Source organism: Oncorhynchus mykiss, chromosome 3 (assembly GCF_013265735.2).
Source record: "Oncorhynchus mykiss isolate Arlee chromosome 3, USDA_OmykA_1.1, whole genome shotgun sequence".
Classification (NCBI taxonomy): domain Eukaryota; kingdom Metazoa; phylum Chordata; class Actinopteri; order Salmoniformes; family Salmonidae; genus Oncorhynchus; species Oncorhynchus mykiss.
In genome coordinates, this window is record NC_048567.1 from 45,854,643 (window position 1) to 45,868,807 (window position 14,165).

The following is a 14,165-nucleotide window of genomic DNA, read 5'->3' on the forward strand; positions in this document are numbered from 1 at the left end:
TGCTTGGACCATGTTAGTTTGTTGGTGATGTGGATCCAAGGTACTTGAAGCTCTCAAGCTGCTCCACTACAGCCCCATCGATGAGAATGATGTTGTGTCTTGGCCTTTGTCTTGGTCACGTTGAGGGATAGGTTGTTGTCCTTGAACCACACGGTCAGGTCTTTGACCTCCTCCCTATAGGCTGTCTCATCGTTGTCGGGGATCAGGCCTACCACTGTTGTGTCATCAGCAAACTTAATGATGGTGTTGGAGTCGTGCCTGGCCGTGCAGTCATGAGTGAACAGGGAGTACAGAAGCGGACTGAGCACGCACCCCTGAGGGGCCCCCGTGTTGAGGATTAGCATGGCGGATGTGTTGTTACCTACCCTTACCACCTAGGGGCGGCCGTCAGAAAGTCCTGGATCCAGTTGCGGAGGGAGGTGTTCAGTCCCAGGGTCCTTAGCTTATTGATGAGCTTTGAGGGCACTATGGTGTTGAACGCTGAGCTGTAGTCAATGAATAGCATTCTGACATAGGTGTTCCTTTTGTCCAGGTGTGAAAGGGCAGTGTGGAGTGCAATAGAGATTGCATCATCTGTAGATCTGTTGGTGCGGTATGCAAATTGGAGTGGGTCTACTTTTTCTGGGATAATGGTGTTGATGTGAGCCATGACCAGCCTTTCAAAGCATTTCATGGCTACAGACGTGAGTGCTACGGATTGGTATTCAGTTAAGCAGGTTGCCTTAGTGTTCTTGGGCACAGGAACTATGGTGGTCTGCTTGAAACATGTTGGTATTACAGACTTAGACAGGGAGAGGTTGAAAACGTCAGTGAAGACACTTGCCAGTTGGTCAGCGCATGCTTGGAGTACACGTCCTGGTAATCCGTCTGGCCTGTGGCCTTGTGAATGTTGACCTGTTTAAATAGCTGGATTTCTTATAAGCTTTTAGGTTAGAGTCCCGCTCCTTGAAAGCGGCTAGCACTACCCTTTAGATCAGTGCAGATGTTGCCTGTAGTCCATGGCATCTGGTTGGGGTATGTACGTACGGTCTCTGTGGGGACGTCGTCCTCGATGCACTTATTGATAAAGCCAGTGACTGATGTGGTGTGCTCCTCAATTCCATCGAAAGAATCCTAGAACATATTCCATTCTGAGCTAGCAAAACAGTCCTGTAGCTTAGCATCAGTTTCATCTGACCACATTGTTATAAACCGAGTCACTGGTGCTTCCTGCTTGAATTTTTTGCGTGTAAGCAGGAATCAGAAGGATAGAATTATGGTATGTGGAGTAAAGGTGGTCTAGAATTGTTTTCCCTCTGGTTACACATTTAACATGCTGATAGAAATGAGGTAAAACTGATTTAAGTTTCCCTGCATTAAAGTCCAGGAGCGCAGCCTCTGGATGAGCGTTTTCCTGTTTGCTTATGGCGGTATACAGCTCATTGAGTGCGGTTTTAGTGCCAGCATCGGTCTGTGGTGGCATGTTGACAGCTATAAAAAAATACAGATGAAAACTCTCTTGGTAGATACGTGTGGTCTACAGCTTATCATGATATACTCTACCTCAGGTGAGCAAAACCTCGAGACTTCCTTAGATATTGTGCACCAGCTTACATGAATGCATAGGCCCTCGCCCCGTGTCTTGCCAGAAGCTGCTGTTCTGTCCTGCCGATAGAGTGTATAACCCGCCATCTTTATGTTCTTAATGTCGTCGTTCAGCCATGACTCAGTGAAACGTAAGATATTACAGTTTTTAATATCCCGTTGGTAGGATAAACGTGCTTTCAGTTTATTTTTTATATATTTTTTTCAGTTAATTTTTTGTATTTTTCATTTATTTTTCCAGCGATTGAACGTTAGCTAGCAGGACGGAAGGCATGGGCAGATTAGCCCCTGGTCGCCTGAGCCTCACAAGGCACCCGGATCTCTTTCCGCGAAATCTCAGTTTCCTTCTCCATCGAATAACGGGGATTTGGGCCTGGTCAGGTGTCTGTATTATATCCCTCCCGTCCGACTCATTGATGAAGATCTCTTCGTCCAGTTTGAGTTGAGCAATCCCAGTTCTGATGTCCAGAAGCTATTTTCAGTCAAAATAGACTGTATCAGCAACCTTATGTACAAAACAAACAAAACAGCAGGGTTGGTTGAGATCCAATAAGACGGCAGCCTTCCCCTCTGGCGCCATCACAGCACTAAATCCAATCGTGCACAACACTGATGCACCGCTGCTGTCTGTCACACGTTTGTCTTGCAATAAGTGACAACGTGAGGTCTCATTCAATGACAGGGCTTGGCCTGGGGCTACTATGTACACTGTTTCACCACAGAGCATGTGGCCTCCACCAATTTCCAGACATTGAGGTTTTTCAGTGCGCGCATAGACCTCATGTGGTCCTCACTTATTGCAAGACAATCATGTGACGGACAGCGGCGGCGCGTTGGTGTTGTGCAGGATTTGAGTTCAGGATTTGAGTTTTAGAGACGATTGTGCCGTGGCTCGGCGACACGGACCAGAGAGCTGAACACAAGCCACTCTCCACAGCTAGGGTTCCAGCCTTGTCATGACCGACTTCGTATCCACCATAGCCGGCATAGAGAATTAGGAGGATGAAATGTATTGTTTTGCAAAGTGAGAAAAAAAGCCTTTATGGCCATGCACTTCATAATGTCACTTGAGGTCCACACAAAGCAAGAAGAACAGCTTATCTCCAAACGATCATGATGGCCCACATGGAGACTAGATTATTTGGATACATGTCCTTTATCAGTGTTTCCCTTTCTATTTTGGTCTCTGGTTATCGCTGTGATATTTCATGCGAGGCACTGTTTGGAGGGCTCTTGATGGCGTAGATGGTAGTGCATCCTCCTTTCTTTCGTGATAAGACTCTGTTTCAGCATTATCGTGTCCATGAGCATTACCGTGACTGATAAAGGAGACGGAATAATGAACACATTGCATGGACGTGGAAGATTGATTGCTTATCTGATTTTGTAGTTCCGATATGTGTGCTTTTATAGAGATCCCTATCCTTTCATATTCAACACTGATAACATTGTGTTCCTCATAGTGAGTGCTTTGTTCGGGTCGGTCCTGGTTTGTATTGACACTGGAACACAGCATGGTGTTCAAGACAGAGAAATGTCTTCGTCATACATATTGCCGGAGCCATATTCAGACCGCATGATTCGTCCTTGCCAGTGTTCTAGCTGCTTCGGCTGCTCGTGTGATATAAAAGCCTTGCTTTTGAATTGGGCGAGGAGGGTTTGCCCTTTCACTTTGACAATGACACAGGACTTGGAGAAGAAACTCAAACATGGTCTGCTTCTTTTTCCTTTTTTCTTTTTTTTTACGAGTCTACACCTCCTGCTGTAAAACCTGGTCCCTTTTTTGTGAGCAGCTTGCCGAGCCAATTTCAAAGCTATGATCCTGGCTCGCAGATCCCCCCAGGTTTGACGATCCATGACACGTCAGATAATCAGGGGTTGTAAAGACTCGGTGTGTCTGCTAAGTTCTGGGTCTGCCCATGTCACTTGCACATGGGTGTGGAATCATTGGATCTCAGATCTGTGTAGGTATACTATAGCGCGCCGGAGATGCGTTCCCCTGTGATCCGTTTCCATAGAGACGTTACCAATACATCATCAGGAACTGGCAGTAGGATTTCAGGATCCCAGAAGCCGGTGACGCTGGACTGTCGGAGTCAAGTTCTCACACTTCAGTGAAGACAGCTCACATTGTGGGCATTAAGCTACTGTTCACCCCCCACTTTTAGGGCAGTGTGAATTATTAGGCTTTCAATCATTTTTCTATACTTAATCTGTGCAGCCATTATGCTATTTTGTGTACAGTATGTTGGCAGTTACATTTTTGTTTTCCATGACGCTATGGCTAAAAAAGGTGCATCTAACTGCAAATAATTGGTATTTTGATTGAATCACAGATATACAGTGATGTTTCGGACATTGATATATAAATGGTTTCGACTTAATAATGTAATTGACTTACTGGAGATGGGATGCATTACATTTTAAGAGCAACGGTCCTGTGTCTCATGCTTCTTATCAGGCCACAAATGCTCGGGATTGGCAAGAGTGCTTGTTTGACTTCTTAAAACAAACTCACAAGGCAGATGAATGTTATTAGTCAGGAAGATTAGCTGTGACACGGGTGAGCGAAAAGCAATGAGGTATTCTCACACACTCCTACTCCCACATAATGATAAAAACGGACCCGAGCTTTACGGATCACATCAGCTGAACTGGAGTCAGATGCAGAGTTATTGAATCGAGGGAACAGGGGGATAGGGCTGTTCTCACATTATGTCATAGCAACTGTCACGAGAAGGACTGGCGAGAGTTCACAGTGTTGAACCCGAGGCCCGTACTCCCGTTAGAAATTGAAATAAACAATTTTCCTAAGGGTAAACATACATCTGTCAGTGCTAGGTAAGAAACACGGCAATTAACACACAGCTCTCTAGCTCCTTTTTATGTTTCCGCATCACTGCAGCTTTACTATTTCTCTCCACACCCAATGTCAGGTAATCAAACGGCCTAAAAGAAGAACACATACATTTAGCTTTAGTGATACTTATATGGATAAAGAGTAAGACACGAACACATCATAATGCTATGCCGCTGTAGTGTGATTTGTAGTCACAGTCTATCTGTTGTATGCTTCCCTGTAGGGCAGTGGGGAGCCCTCTGGTCATGGACCCCAATAGTATCTGTCGGAAGACCAAGCGACTAGCGGGCAAGCAGGCTGAGCTGTGCCAGAACCAGCCAGAGATCGTCCACGAGGTCGCCAAGGGTGCCAAGCTGGGTGTGCGGGAGTGCCAGTACCAGTTTCGTTTTCGCCGCTGGAACTGCACCAGTCAGAACAAGTACTTTGGCAAAATACTCCAACAAGGTGAGTGAGCACTTGTCATTATGGAAAATAGGACCCTATGATAATTTCCCCCTAATCTTTCCAATAGCTCCGCATACACACGGCCTGCCTGACATAGAAAATAATAATCTAAGTGCCTTTCAAATGGTTTAACAGTGTCTCACTTAAGACGTGACCCCTTGACCTTTGAGTGCACAGCCAATGGCCTCACTTCAACTTTACTCTGATCCAAAGTGCAGTGGAGAACAAGGCCAGCTGTTGTATGTTAACAAGACTGATTTACACTTGACTGCTCCTCTTTTGCATCAAATTGCAAACTCCAAATTACCCCCTAAATTGCTTCTCATATAACCACTGATCTCTACCATTGTCGGTGCTCTTTGAACTGAGTAATAAAACAAATGTAGGCCCTGCTACTATGCAATTATTGTCTTGCTTTTTGTACGTTGTCTCCTCCCGTTGCACTTTTCCTATGCTTGCTTAATAGAGACCATTCTGTGTGTACCAACAAGGAAGTGTTTTGTCAACAAACCACCGTTTAGCTCCAGTATAGTGTATCCATTATTGGTTTTTATCTTCTACTATCTAGCTAATGCATGCCTTCAGTTGTTTGAACAATCTTTTGAGCAGGTCTTTCATATTCAAAACAATTAGAGTACCGTTGCAAGCATCCTGCTGGCGTTGACAGAATTCCTGTTCTTTACCGTCATTAATCTGACACAAGAAGTGTCCATTATAACTTTCCCTTCAAGATGTTGTCTTGAAGAACCGCCGCTTAGTTCTAAAGACTCAATTCTGAGTAAAAATGCCGTAGCCATTTAAGTCATTACAGATGAAGCCTTTAAATCTCTTGAGGCAAAGCTAAGTATTCTGCAGGCGCTTTAAAGTTATTTTGTTCGCTCGGTGAGGAATATGTGGGTATTAAGATGATACCTTCTATAGTGCTATATTATATACATCCTCTTCCTTTAAACGGTGGTTTGCAACATTCCTGTTTTGTTGCTGAGAGTCAGCAGAGGGCAGAGTGCCTATGGTGCGGTTAGTCTCCTCTGGTCAGATGTGAATCCAACCGTCAGATGTTGATCCAAGGAACAGCTAGAACATTGATCTGACCTGGTTTTATGTGACCTCTCTTATTGGACTGGGCCCGGTTTCCCGATAGCGATGGAAATGATGCTTACTAAAGTGTTTTAACGATGCATCTTTCCCACAACGGCCGAAGATGTAACATGAGTTTCCCAAAAACACCACGCAGAAAGAACGTTCGCGAAGTGCGTCGTTGGACCATTTGTCGATACTGAGAGGAATGAAAGAAAGGCAGCGCAGCTCCCTGATCAGCGTTCTCCATTCAAATCTTACCGTAGCTTTATAATTATTTCACAATACTGATGACAGACCAGCTCCTAGAGAGCTATCACCATATGGCTGGCTGCAAGTATTGAGGTGGCTCATTCTAATGCTTACTCCATAATAATGCACTAAATCACAGATTAATTTGGCACTTCATTGCACACGTTGTTACACCTCATGAAATATACTGAGGCGTTACAGACAGTGTAGCCTACAAATAGAACTCAATTGACTGAACAATAAATATATATGTATATATATATATCTATATAGGCCTATGTTGCCTATAGCCCTGCTGTGTTTTGTTTTAATGCAGTCATCTCAGAATCATCTTTTTATTCTTCGCTTGTTAAATTGCGAAGACAAAATTGTATCGCAAACAGCTTGATTCTATGTTTAGCAGATATCTTCTGTGTGTAAAGCGACGCGGAACGGCAAAAAATAATCTAACAACTACCTTAGCTGTTCTATATGAGTGGTCTGAGACGGTCAGTAGATAACAAGTGTTTTCAAGTGCAACTTTACTTATGATGGTTTTGGGAAACAACTCAGATATTTAATGATGCTCCTACGAAGGTTCTAACGAACACCAGTGTAACTAGATGTAACTATATGTAATCGAAAAGGTAATTTACGTAATCTCCAAAAGTAATTATTTATCACGAGAAAGCCATAAACAATAACTAGCAATGCTGCATACTGTTATAAATTGCTGAGGTGTACCCAATTTTGAGGACACAAGCTCAAGCACAGTACAAATACGCTAAAAAATATCTATGTATTTTGTATTCAACAAAACTGTATGAATAAGGCTCAAAATGACTTACAGTGCCTTGCGAAAGTATTCGGCCCCCTTGAACTTTGCGACCTTTTGCCACATTTCAGGCTTCAAACATAAAGATATAAAACTGTATTTTTTTGTGAAGAATCAACAACAAGTGGGACACAATCATGAAGTGGAACGACATTTATTGGATATTTCAAACTTTTTTAACAAATCAAAAACTGAAAAATTGGGTGTGCAAAATTATTCAGCCCCTTTACTTTCAGTGCAGCAAACTCTCTCCAGAAGTTCAGTGAGGATCTCTGAATGATCCAATGTTGACCTAAATGACTAATGATGATAAATACAATCCACCTGTGTGTAACCAAGTCTCCGTATAAATGCACCTGCACTGTGATAGTCTCAGAGGTCCGTTAAAAGCGCAGAGAGCATCATGAAGAACAAGGAACACACCAGGCAGGTCCGAGATACTGTTGTGAAGAAGTTTAAAGCCGGATTTGGATACAAAAAGATTTCCCAAGCTTTAAACATCCCAAGGAGCACTGTGCAAGCGATAATATTGAAATGAAAGGAGAATCAGACCACTGCAAATCTACCAAGACCTGGCCGTTCCTCTAAACTTTCAGCTCATACAAGGAGAAGACTGATCAGAGATGCAGCCAAGAGGCCCATGATCACTCTGGATGAACTGCAGAGATCTACAGCTGAGGTGGGAGACTCTGTCCATAGGACAACAATCAGTCGTATATTGCACAAATCTGGCCTTTATGGAAGAGTGGCAAGAAGAAAGCCATTTCTTAAAGATATCCATAAAAAGTGTCGTTTAAAGTTTGCCACAAGCCACCTGGGAGACACACCAAACATGTGGAAGAAGGTGCTCTGGTCAGATGAAACCAAAATTGAACTTTTTGGCAACAATGCAAAACGTTATGTTTGGCGTAAAAGCAACACAGCTGAACACACCATCCCCACTGTCAAACATGGTGGTGGCAGCATCATGGTTTGGGCCTGCTTTTCTTCAGCAGGGACTGGGAAGATGGTTAAAATTGATGGGAAGATGGATGGAGCCAAATACAGGACCATTCTGGAAGAAAACCTGATGGAGTCTGCAAAAGACCTGAGACTGGGACGGAGATTTGTCTTCCAACAAGACAATGATCCAAAACATAAAGCAAAATCTACAATGGAATGGTTCAAAAATAAACATATCCAGGTGTTAGAATGGCCAAGTCAAAGTCCAGACCTGAATCCAATCGAGAATCTGTGGAAAGAACTGAAAACTGCTGTTCACAAATGCTCTCCATCCAACCTCACTGAGCTCGAGCTGTTTTGCAAGGAGGAATGGGAAAAAATGTCAGTCTCTCGATGTGCAAAACTGATAGAGACATACCCCAAGCGACTTACAGCTGTAATCGCAGCAAAAGGTGGCGCTACAAAGTATTAACTTATGGGGGCTGAATAATTTTGCTCGCCCAATTTTTCAGTTTTTGATTTGTTAAAAAAGTTTGAAATATCCAATAAATGTCGTTCCACTTCATGATTGTGTCCCACTTGTTGTTGATTCTTCACAAAAAAAATACAGTTTTATATCTTTATGTTTGAAGCCTGAAATGTGGCAAAAGGTCGCAAAGTTCAAGGGGGCCGAATACTTTCGCAAGGCACTGTATATGCTTTCTAAATATAGTATAATGAAATTATAAAATGACTAACTATAAGATTTCACCCTTCTAATAACTGTAAAATACATATTTGTATGTTTAGCGTTAGAGATCAAAACATCTGCCTCCACAGCTGTGAATGTCTCACCGAGCTCTAGCTTGGCTTCCTGAACTCCTTAGGAGTTCATCTCATCTAAGACAAACAGAATGTGTTTTTTGTTTAAAATCTATGAATTATTTTAGAATAATGGCTTTTTTTTATCTCTGAATGTGCAGTTGTGACGAAATCACTCTCTCCTGCTGCACTATTAAATAAGGATTGCAGGCATGTGCTTTGTCAGTTGCTGTGACGTAGGGTTCAGCCAGGAGTTGATGGACAGTCGGAAGAGTGAATTAAATGGTAGGAGGGACATCCCAGCTTCAAGTGGTTTCATATTTCACATACGCCCTACGTCACACAGGCAGACAAAATATACTACTGTGTCTGTAGGAACCAGGGCTATCGCTCAATGCAAGCCATGTTGATCGACAGTGTCCACAGATCAATTCGTAAGCCAAAAAGTTGCTCGGAACCGGTACCAGAACAACGCAGACCCCTAAACAGGGAACTTTACATCCAAGAGGTTTTAAGATGCTTTTGGGAACCCAGGCCCTGATTTGTTCCCAGACAGACGAATCTAAATAGCATCTTTGTAGCTTTTGTTGAGTGTAAATTTAGTGAAGAGTTTTTGCTGTCAGTATAAGGATTACAACATTAGCTACTCCTTTCATTGAGAACTGGAGAACTCAGTGAAACTCCTTGCCAAAATGGCAATTAATCATAAATTCCTCCATGTCTATGGGTATGGCTTAAGTGCTCCTATGTTTTGAAGCATTCCGAACAATTACCAAGATGTAGCTCTAATGACCATTTGTCATTGCAGGAAGATCTGCAAGGACAGGTTCACTTCCTCACATGCACGCGGCGGGCTGGGGGTGCTGTGCCAAGTAGCTTACATCTTTCTCCCTTTGCAAAAATAACTGGAGGCTTTTTCTTCCTATATTCAAACATATAAACCAGAGATGTTGTTGTGTTGACTTATCGATGCCAGGGGTTGCCAGGGGTTTGCTGTGAGCTATGCTGGCTGCTTCGACATGTTGTCTCATGGTTGTAATGAAGTAATTTAGACGTGCTCAGAGACAGTATGCAGTTGTGACAAGATAGAATAATCATAATTCTTCTGCCACCTCAGGAATGCAGCTCATTATTAGCTCTGTTAAAATGCTCCTGCTTCTGTCTGCTTCTCTGTCAATCATCATTTGGGAGCTTTGCATCGTCTGGCCGGGGGGGAGAGGTTTTCTCCAGACTCCTGGAGAGAAAACAAACACCACACATTTGAGGTCTTTCAGTATCTGTCCTTTCTTATGAATGTGACACACTTAGTCTATGCCCCAAATAGCACCTTATTCAGCGGTCAAACGGCCTCCACTCATCACTGTCAAACGCTCCTTAAAACACTTCTGCGAGCAGGCCTTTCTAATTGACCTGGCCGGGGTATCCTGGAATGACATTGACCTCATCCCGTCAGTAGACAATGCCTGGCTATTCTTTAAAAGTGCCTTCCTCACCGTCTTAAATAAGCATGCCCCATTCAAAAAATGTAGAACTAGGAATAGATGTAGTCCTTGGTTCACTCCAGACCTGTCTGCCCTTGACCAGCACAAAAACAGGCCGTGGCGTTCTGCATTAGCATCGAATAGCCCCCGTGATATGCAACTTTTCAGGGAAGTTAGGAACCAATATACACAGGCAGTTAGGAAAGCTAAGGCTAGGTTTTTCAAGTGTGCATCCTGTAGTACTAACTCCAAAAAGTTATTTGACACTGTAAAGTCCATGGAGAATAAGAGCACCTCCTCCCAGCTGCCCACTGCTCTGAGGCTAGGAAACACTGTCACCACTGATAAATCCACTATAATGAAAATTTCAATAAGCATTTCTCTACGGCTGGCCATGCTTTCCACCTGGCTACCCCTACCCCGGTCAACTGCCCGGCACCCTCCACAGCAACCCGCCAAAGCCCCCACCATTTCTCCTTTACCCAAATCCAGATAGCTGATGTTCTGAAAGAGCTGCAAAATCTGGACCCCAACAAATCAGCTGGGCTAGACAATCTGGACCCTCTCTTTCTAAAATAATCTGCCGAAATTGTTGCAATTCTTATTACTAGCTTGTTCAACCTCTCTTTTGTATCGTCTGAGATTCCCAAAGATTGGAAAGCTGCCGCGGTCATCCCCCTCGTCAAAGGGGGTGACACTCTAGACCCAAACTGCTACACTACAGACCTATATCTATCCTACCCTGTCTTTCTAAGATCTTCGAAAGCCAAGTTATCAAACAGATTACCGACCATTTCGAATCCCACCGTACCTTCTCCGGTATGCAATCTGGTTTCAGAGCTGGTCATGGGTGCACCTCAGCCATGCTCAAGGTCCTAAATGACATTATAACCGCCATCGATAAGAGACATTACTGTGCAGACGTTTTCATCGACCTGGCCAAGGCTTTCGACTCTGTCAATCACCACATTCTTATTGGCAGACTCGACAGCCTTGGTTTCTCAAATGATTGCCTCGCCTGGTTTACCAACTACTTCTCTGATAGATTTCAGTGTGTCAAATTGGAGGGTCTGTTGTCCGGACCTCTGGCTGTCTCTATGGTGGTGCCACATGGTTCAATCCTCGGGCCGACTCTCTTCTTTGTATACATCAATGATGTTGCTCTTGCTGCTGGTGATTCTCTGGTACACCTCTACGCAGACGACACCATTCTGTATACTTCTGGCCCCTCTTTGGACACTGTGTCAACTAACCTCCAGACGAGCTTTAATGCCACACAACTCTCCTTCCGTTGCCTCCAACTGCTCTTAAACGCAGGGAAAACTAAATGCATGCTATTCAACCGATCACTGCCCTCACCTGCTCGCCTGTTCAGCATCACTACTCTGGACGGCTCTGACTTAGAATACGTGGACAACTACAAATACCTTGGTGTCTGGTTAGACTGTAAACTCTCCTTCCAGGCTCACTTTAAGCATCTCCAATCCAAAATTAAATATAGAATTGGCTTCCTGTATCTCAACAAAGCATCCTTCACTCATGCTGCCAAACATACCCTCGTAAAACTGACCTTTCTACCGATCCTTGACTTCGGTGATGTCATCTATAAAATAGCCTCCAATACTCTACTCAACAAACTGGATGCAGTCTATCACAGTGCCATCCGTTTTGTCACCAAAGCCCCATACACTACCCACCATTGCGACTTGTATGCTCTTGTTGGTTGGCCCTCGCTTCATACGCATCGCCAAACCCACTGGCTACAGGTTATCTACAAGTCTCTGCTAGGTAAAGCCCTGCCTAATCTCAGCTCACTGGTCACCATAGCAGCACCCACTCGTAGCACGCGCTCCAGCAGGTATATCTCACTGGTCACCCCCAAAGCCAATTCCTCCTTTGGTTGTCTTTCCTTCCAGTTCTCTGCTGCCAATGACTGGAACGAACTGCAAACATCTCTGAAGCTGGAGACTCATATCTCCCTCACTAGCTTTAAGCACCAGCTGTCAGAGCAGCTCACAGATCACTGCACCTGTACATAGCCCATCTATCTACCTACCTCATCCCCATACAGTATATATTTATTTATTTATCTTGCTCCTTTGCACCCCAGTATCTCTACTTGCACATTCAGCTTCTGCACAGCTACAATTCCAGTGTTTAATTGTTATATTGTAATTACTTCGCCACCATGGCCTATTTATTGCATTTACTCCCTTATCTTACCTCATTTGCACTCACTGTATATAGACTTTTTGTTTTCTTTTGTTCTACTGTATTATTGACTATTCCATGTGTAACTCTGTGTTGTTGTATGTGTCGAATTGCTACGCTTTATCTTGGCCAGGTCACAGTTGCAAATGAGAACTTGTTCTCAACTAGCCTACCTGGTTAAATAAAGGTGAAATAAAAAAATACATAAAATAAAATTCCCTATATGGTGTACCTCATTTGATCAGGACCCATAGTACTCTGGCCAAACTCTCTGGATGAGGTGAGACACTGTGGCATAATGTCATAATGTCAATGAAATGATCCCAGTTAGACATGGGATAAATTGCACTGTAAAAAAAAAAAGTTGTTTCAATTAAATGTAACACTTTCCGCTGCTTTTATTTTTGTTTACTCAACTTTTTGGTCAAAGTGTTACCTGAACTTAACAAATTTGGCTCCAACAATAAGAAAACATAGGCAAGAATTCAGTCAACTTAAAGTGATGGGTTTGCTCAAATGATCTCATATGTTCATTCAACTAGGGTAGCTGGAGTCTTTGACAATTTTTTCAGAGGAAGGTCCTAAAAATTGTCTCCAGCCACCCTAGTCATAGACTGTTCTCTCTGCTACCGTACGGCAAGCAGTACAGGAGCTCCAAGTCTAGTCATAGACTGTTCTCTCTGCTACCGTACGGCAAGCAGTACCGGAGCTCCAAGTCTAGTCATAGACTGTTCTCTCTGCTACCGCACGGCAAGCAGTACCGGAGCTCCAAGTCTAGTCATAGACTGTTCTCTCTGCTACCGCACGGCAAGCAGTACCGGAGCTCCAAGTCTAGTCATAGACTGTTCTCTCTGCTACCGCACGGCAAGCAGTACCGGAGCTTCAAGTCTAGTCATAGACTGTTCTCTCTGCTACCGCACGGCAAGCAGTACCGGAGCTCCAAGTCTAGTCATAGACTGTTCTCTATGCTACCGCACGGCAAGCAGTACCGGAGCTCCAAGTCTAGTCATAGACTGTTATCTCTGCTACCGCACGGCAAGCAGTACCGGAGCTCCAAGTCTAGTCATAGACTGTTCTCTCTGCTACCGTACGGCAAGCAGTACCGGAGCTCCAAGTCTAGTCATAGACTGTTCTCTCTGCTACCGTACGGCAAGCAGTACCGGAGCTCCAAGTCTAGTCATAGACTGTTCTCTCTGCTACCGCACGGCAAGCAGTACCGGAGCTCCAAGTCTAGTCATAGACTGTTCTCTCTGCTACCGCACGGCAAGCAGTACCGGAGCTCCAAGTCTAGTCATAGACTGTTCTCTCTGCTACCGTACGGCAAGCAGTACCGGAGTTCCAAGTCTAGTCATAGACTGTTCTCTCTGCTACCGCACGGCAAGCAGTACCGGAGCTCCAAGTCTAGTCATAGACTGTTCTCTCTGCTACCGCACGGCAAGCAGTACCGGAGCTCCAAGTCTAGTCATAGACTGTTCTCTCTGCTACCGCACGGCAAGCAGTACCGGAGCTCCAAGTCTAGTCATAGACTGTTCTCTCTGCTACCGTACGGCAAGCAGTACCGGAGCTCCAAGTCTAGTCATAGACTGTTCTCTCTGCTACTGTACGGCAAGCAGTACCGGAGCTCCAAGTCAAGTCATAGACTGTTCTCTCTGCTACCGCACGGCAAGCAGTACCGGAGCTCCAAGTCTAGTCATAGACT

At 44.2% G+C, this 14,165-nt stretch overlaps 1 protein-coding gene across 1 annotated transcript in view; it reads left to right on the forward strand.

The window, feature by feature from the left end:
• The window catches only part of LOC110504149 (protein Wnt-6-like), a 32,013-nt gene that overhangs the window by 2,461 nt on the left and 15,387 nt on the right, over positions 1-14,165 (forward strand). Inside the window, exon 2 of the mRNA XM_036974278.1 lies at positions 4,668-4,888. Coding sequence (XP_036830173.1) covers positions 4,668-4,888 — 221 coding nt within the window. The remainder of the gene's footprint in view (positions 1-4,667; positions 4,889-14,165) is intronic.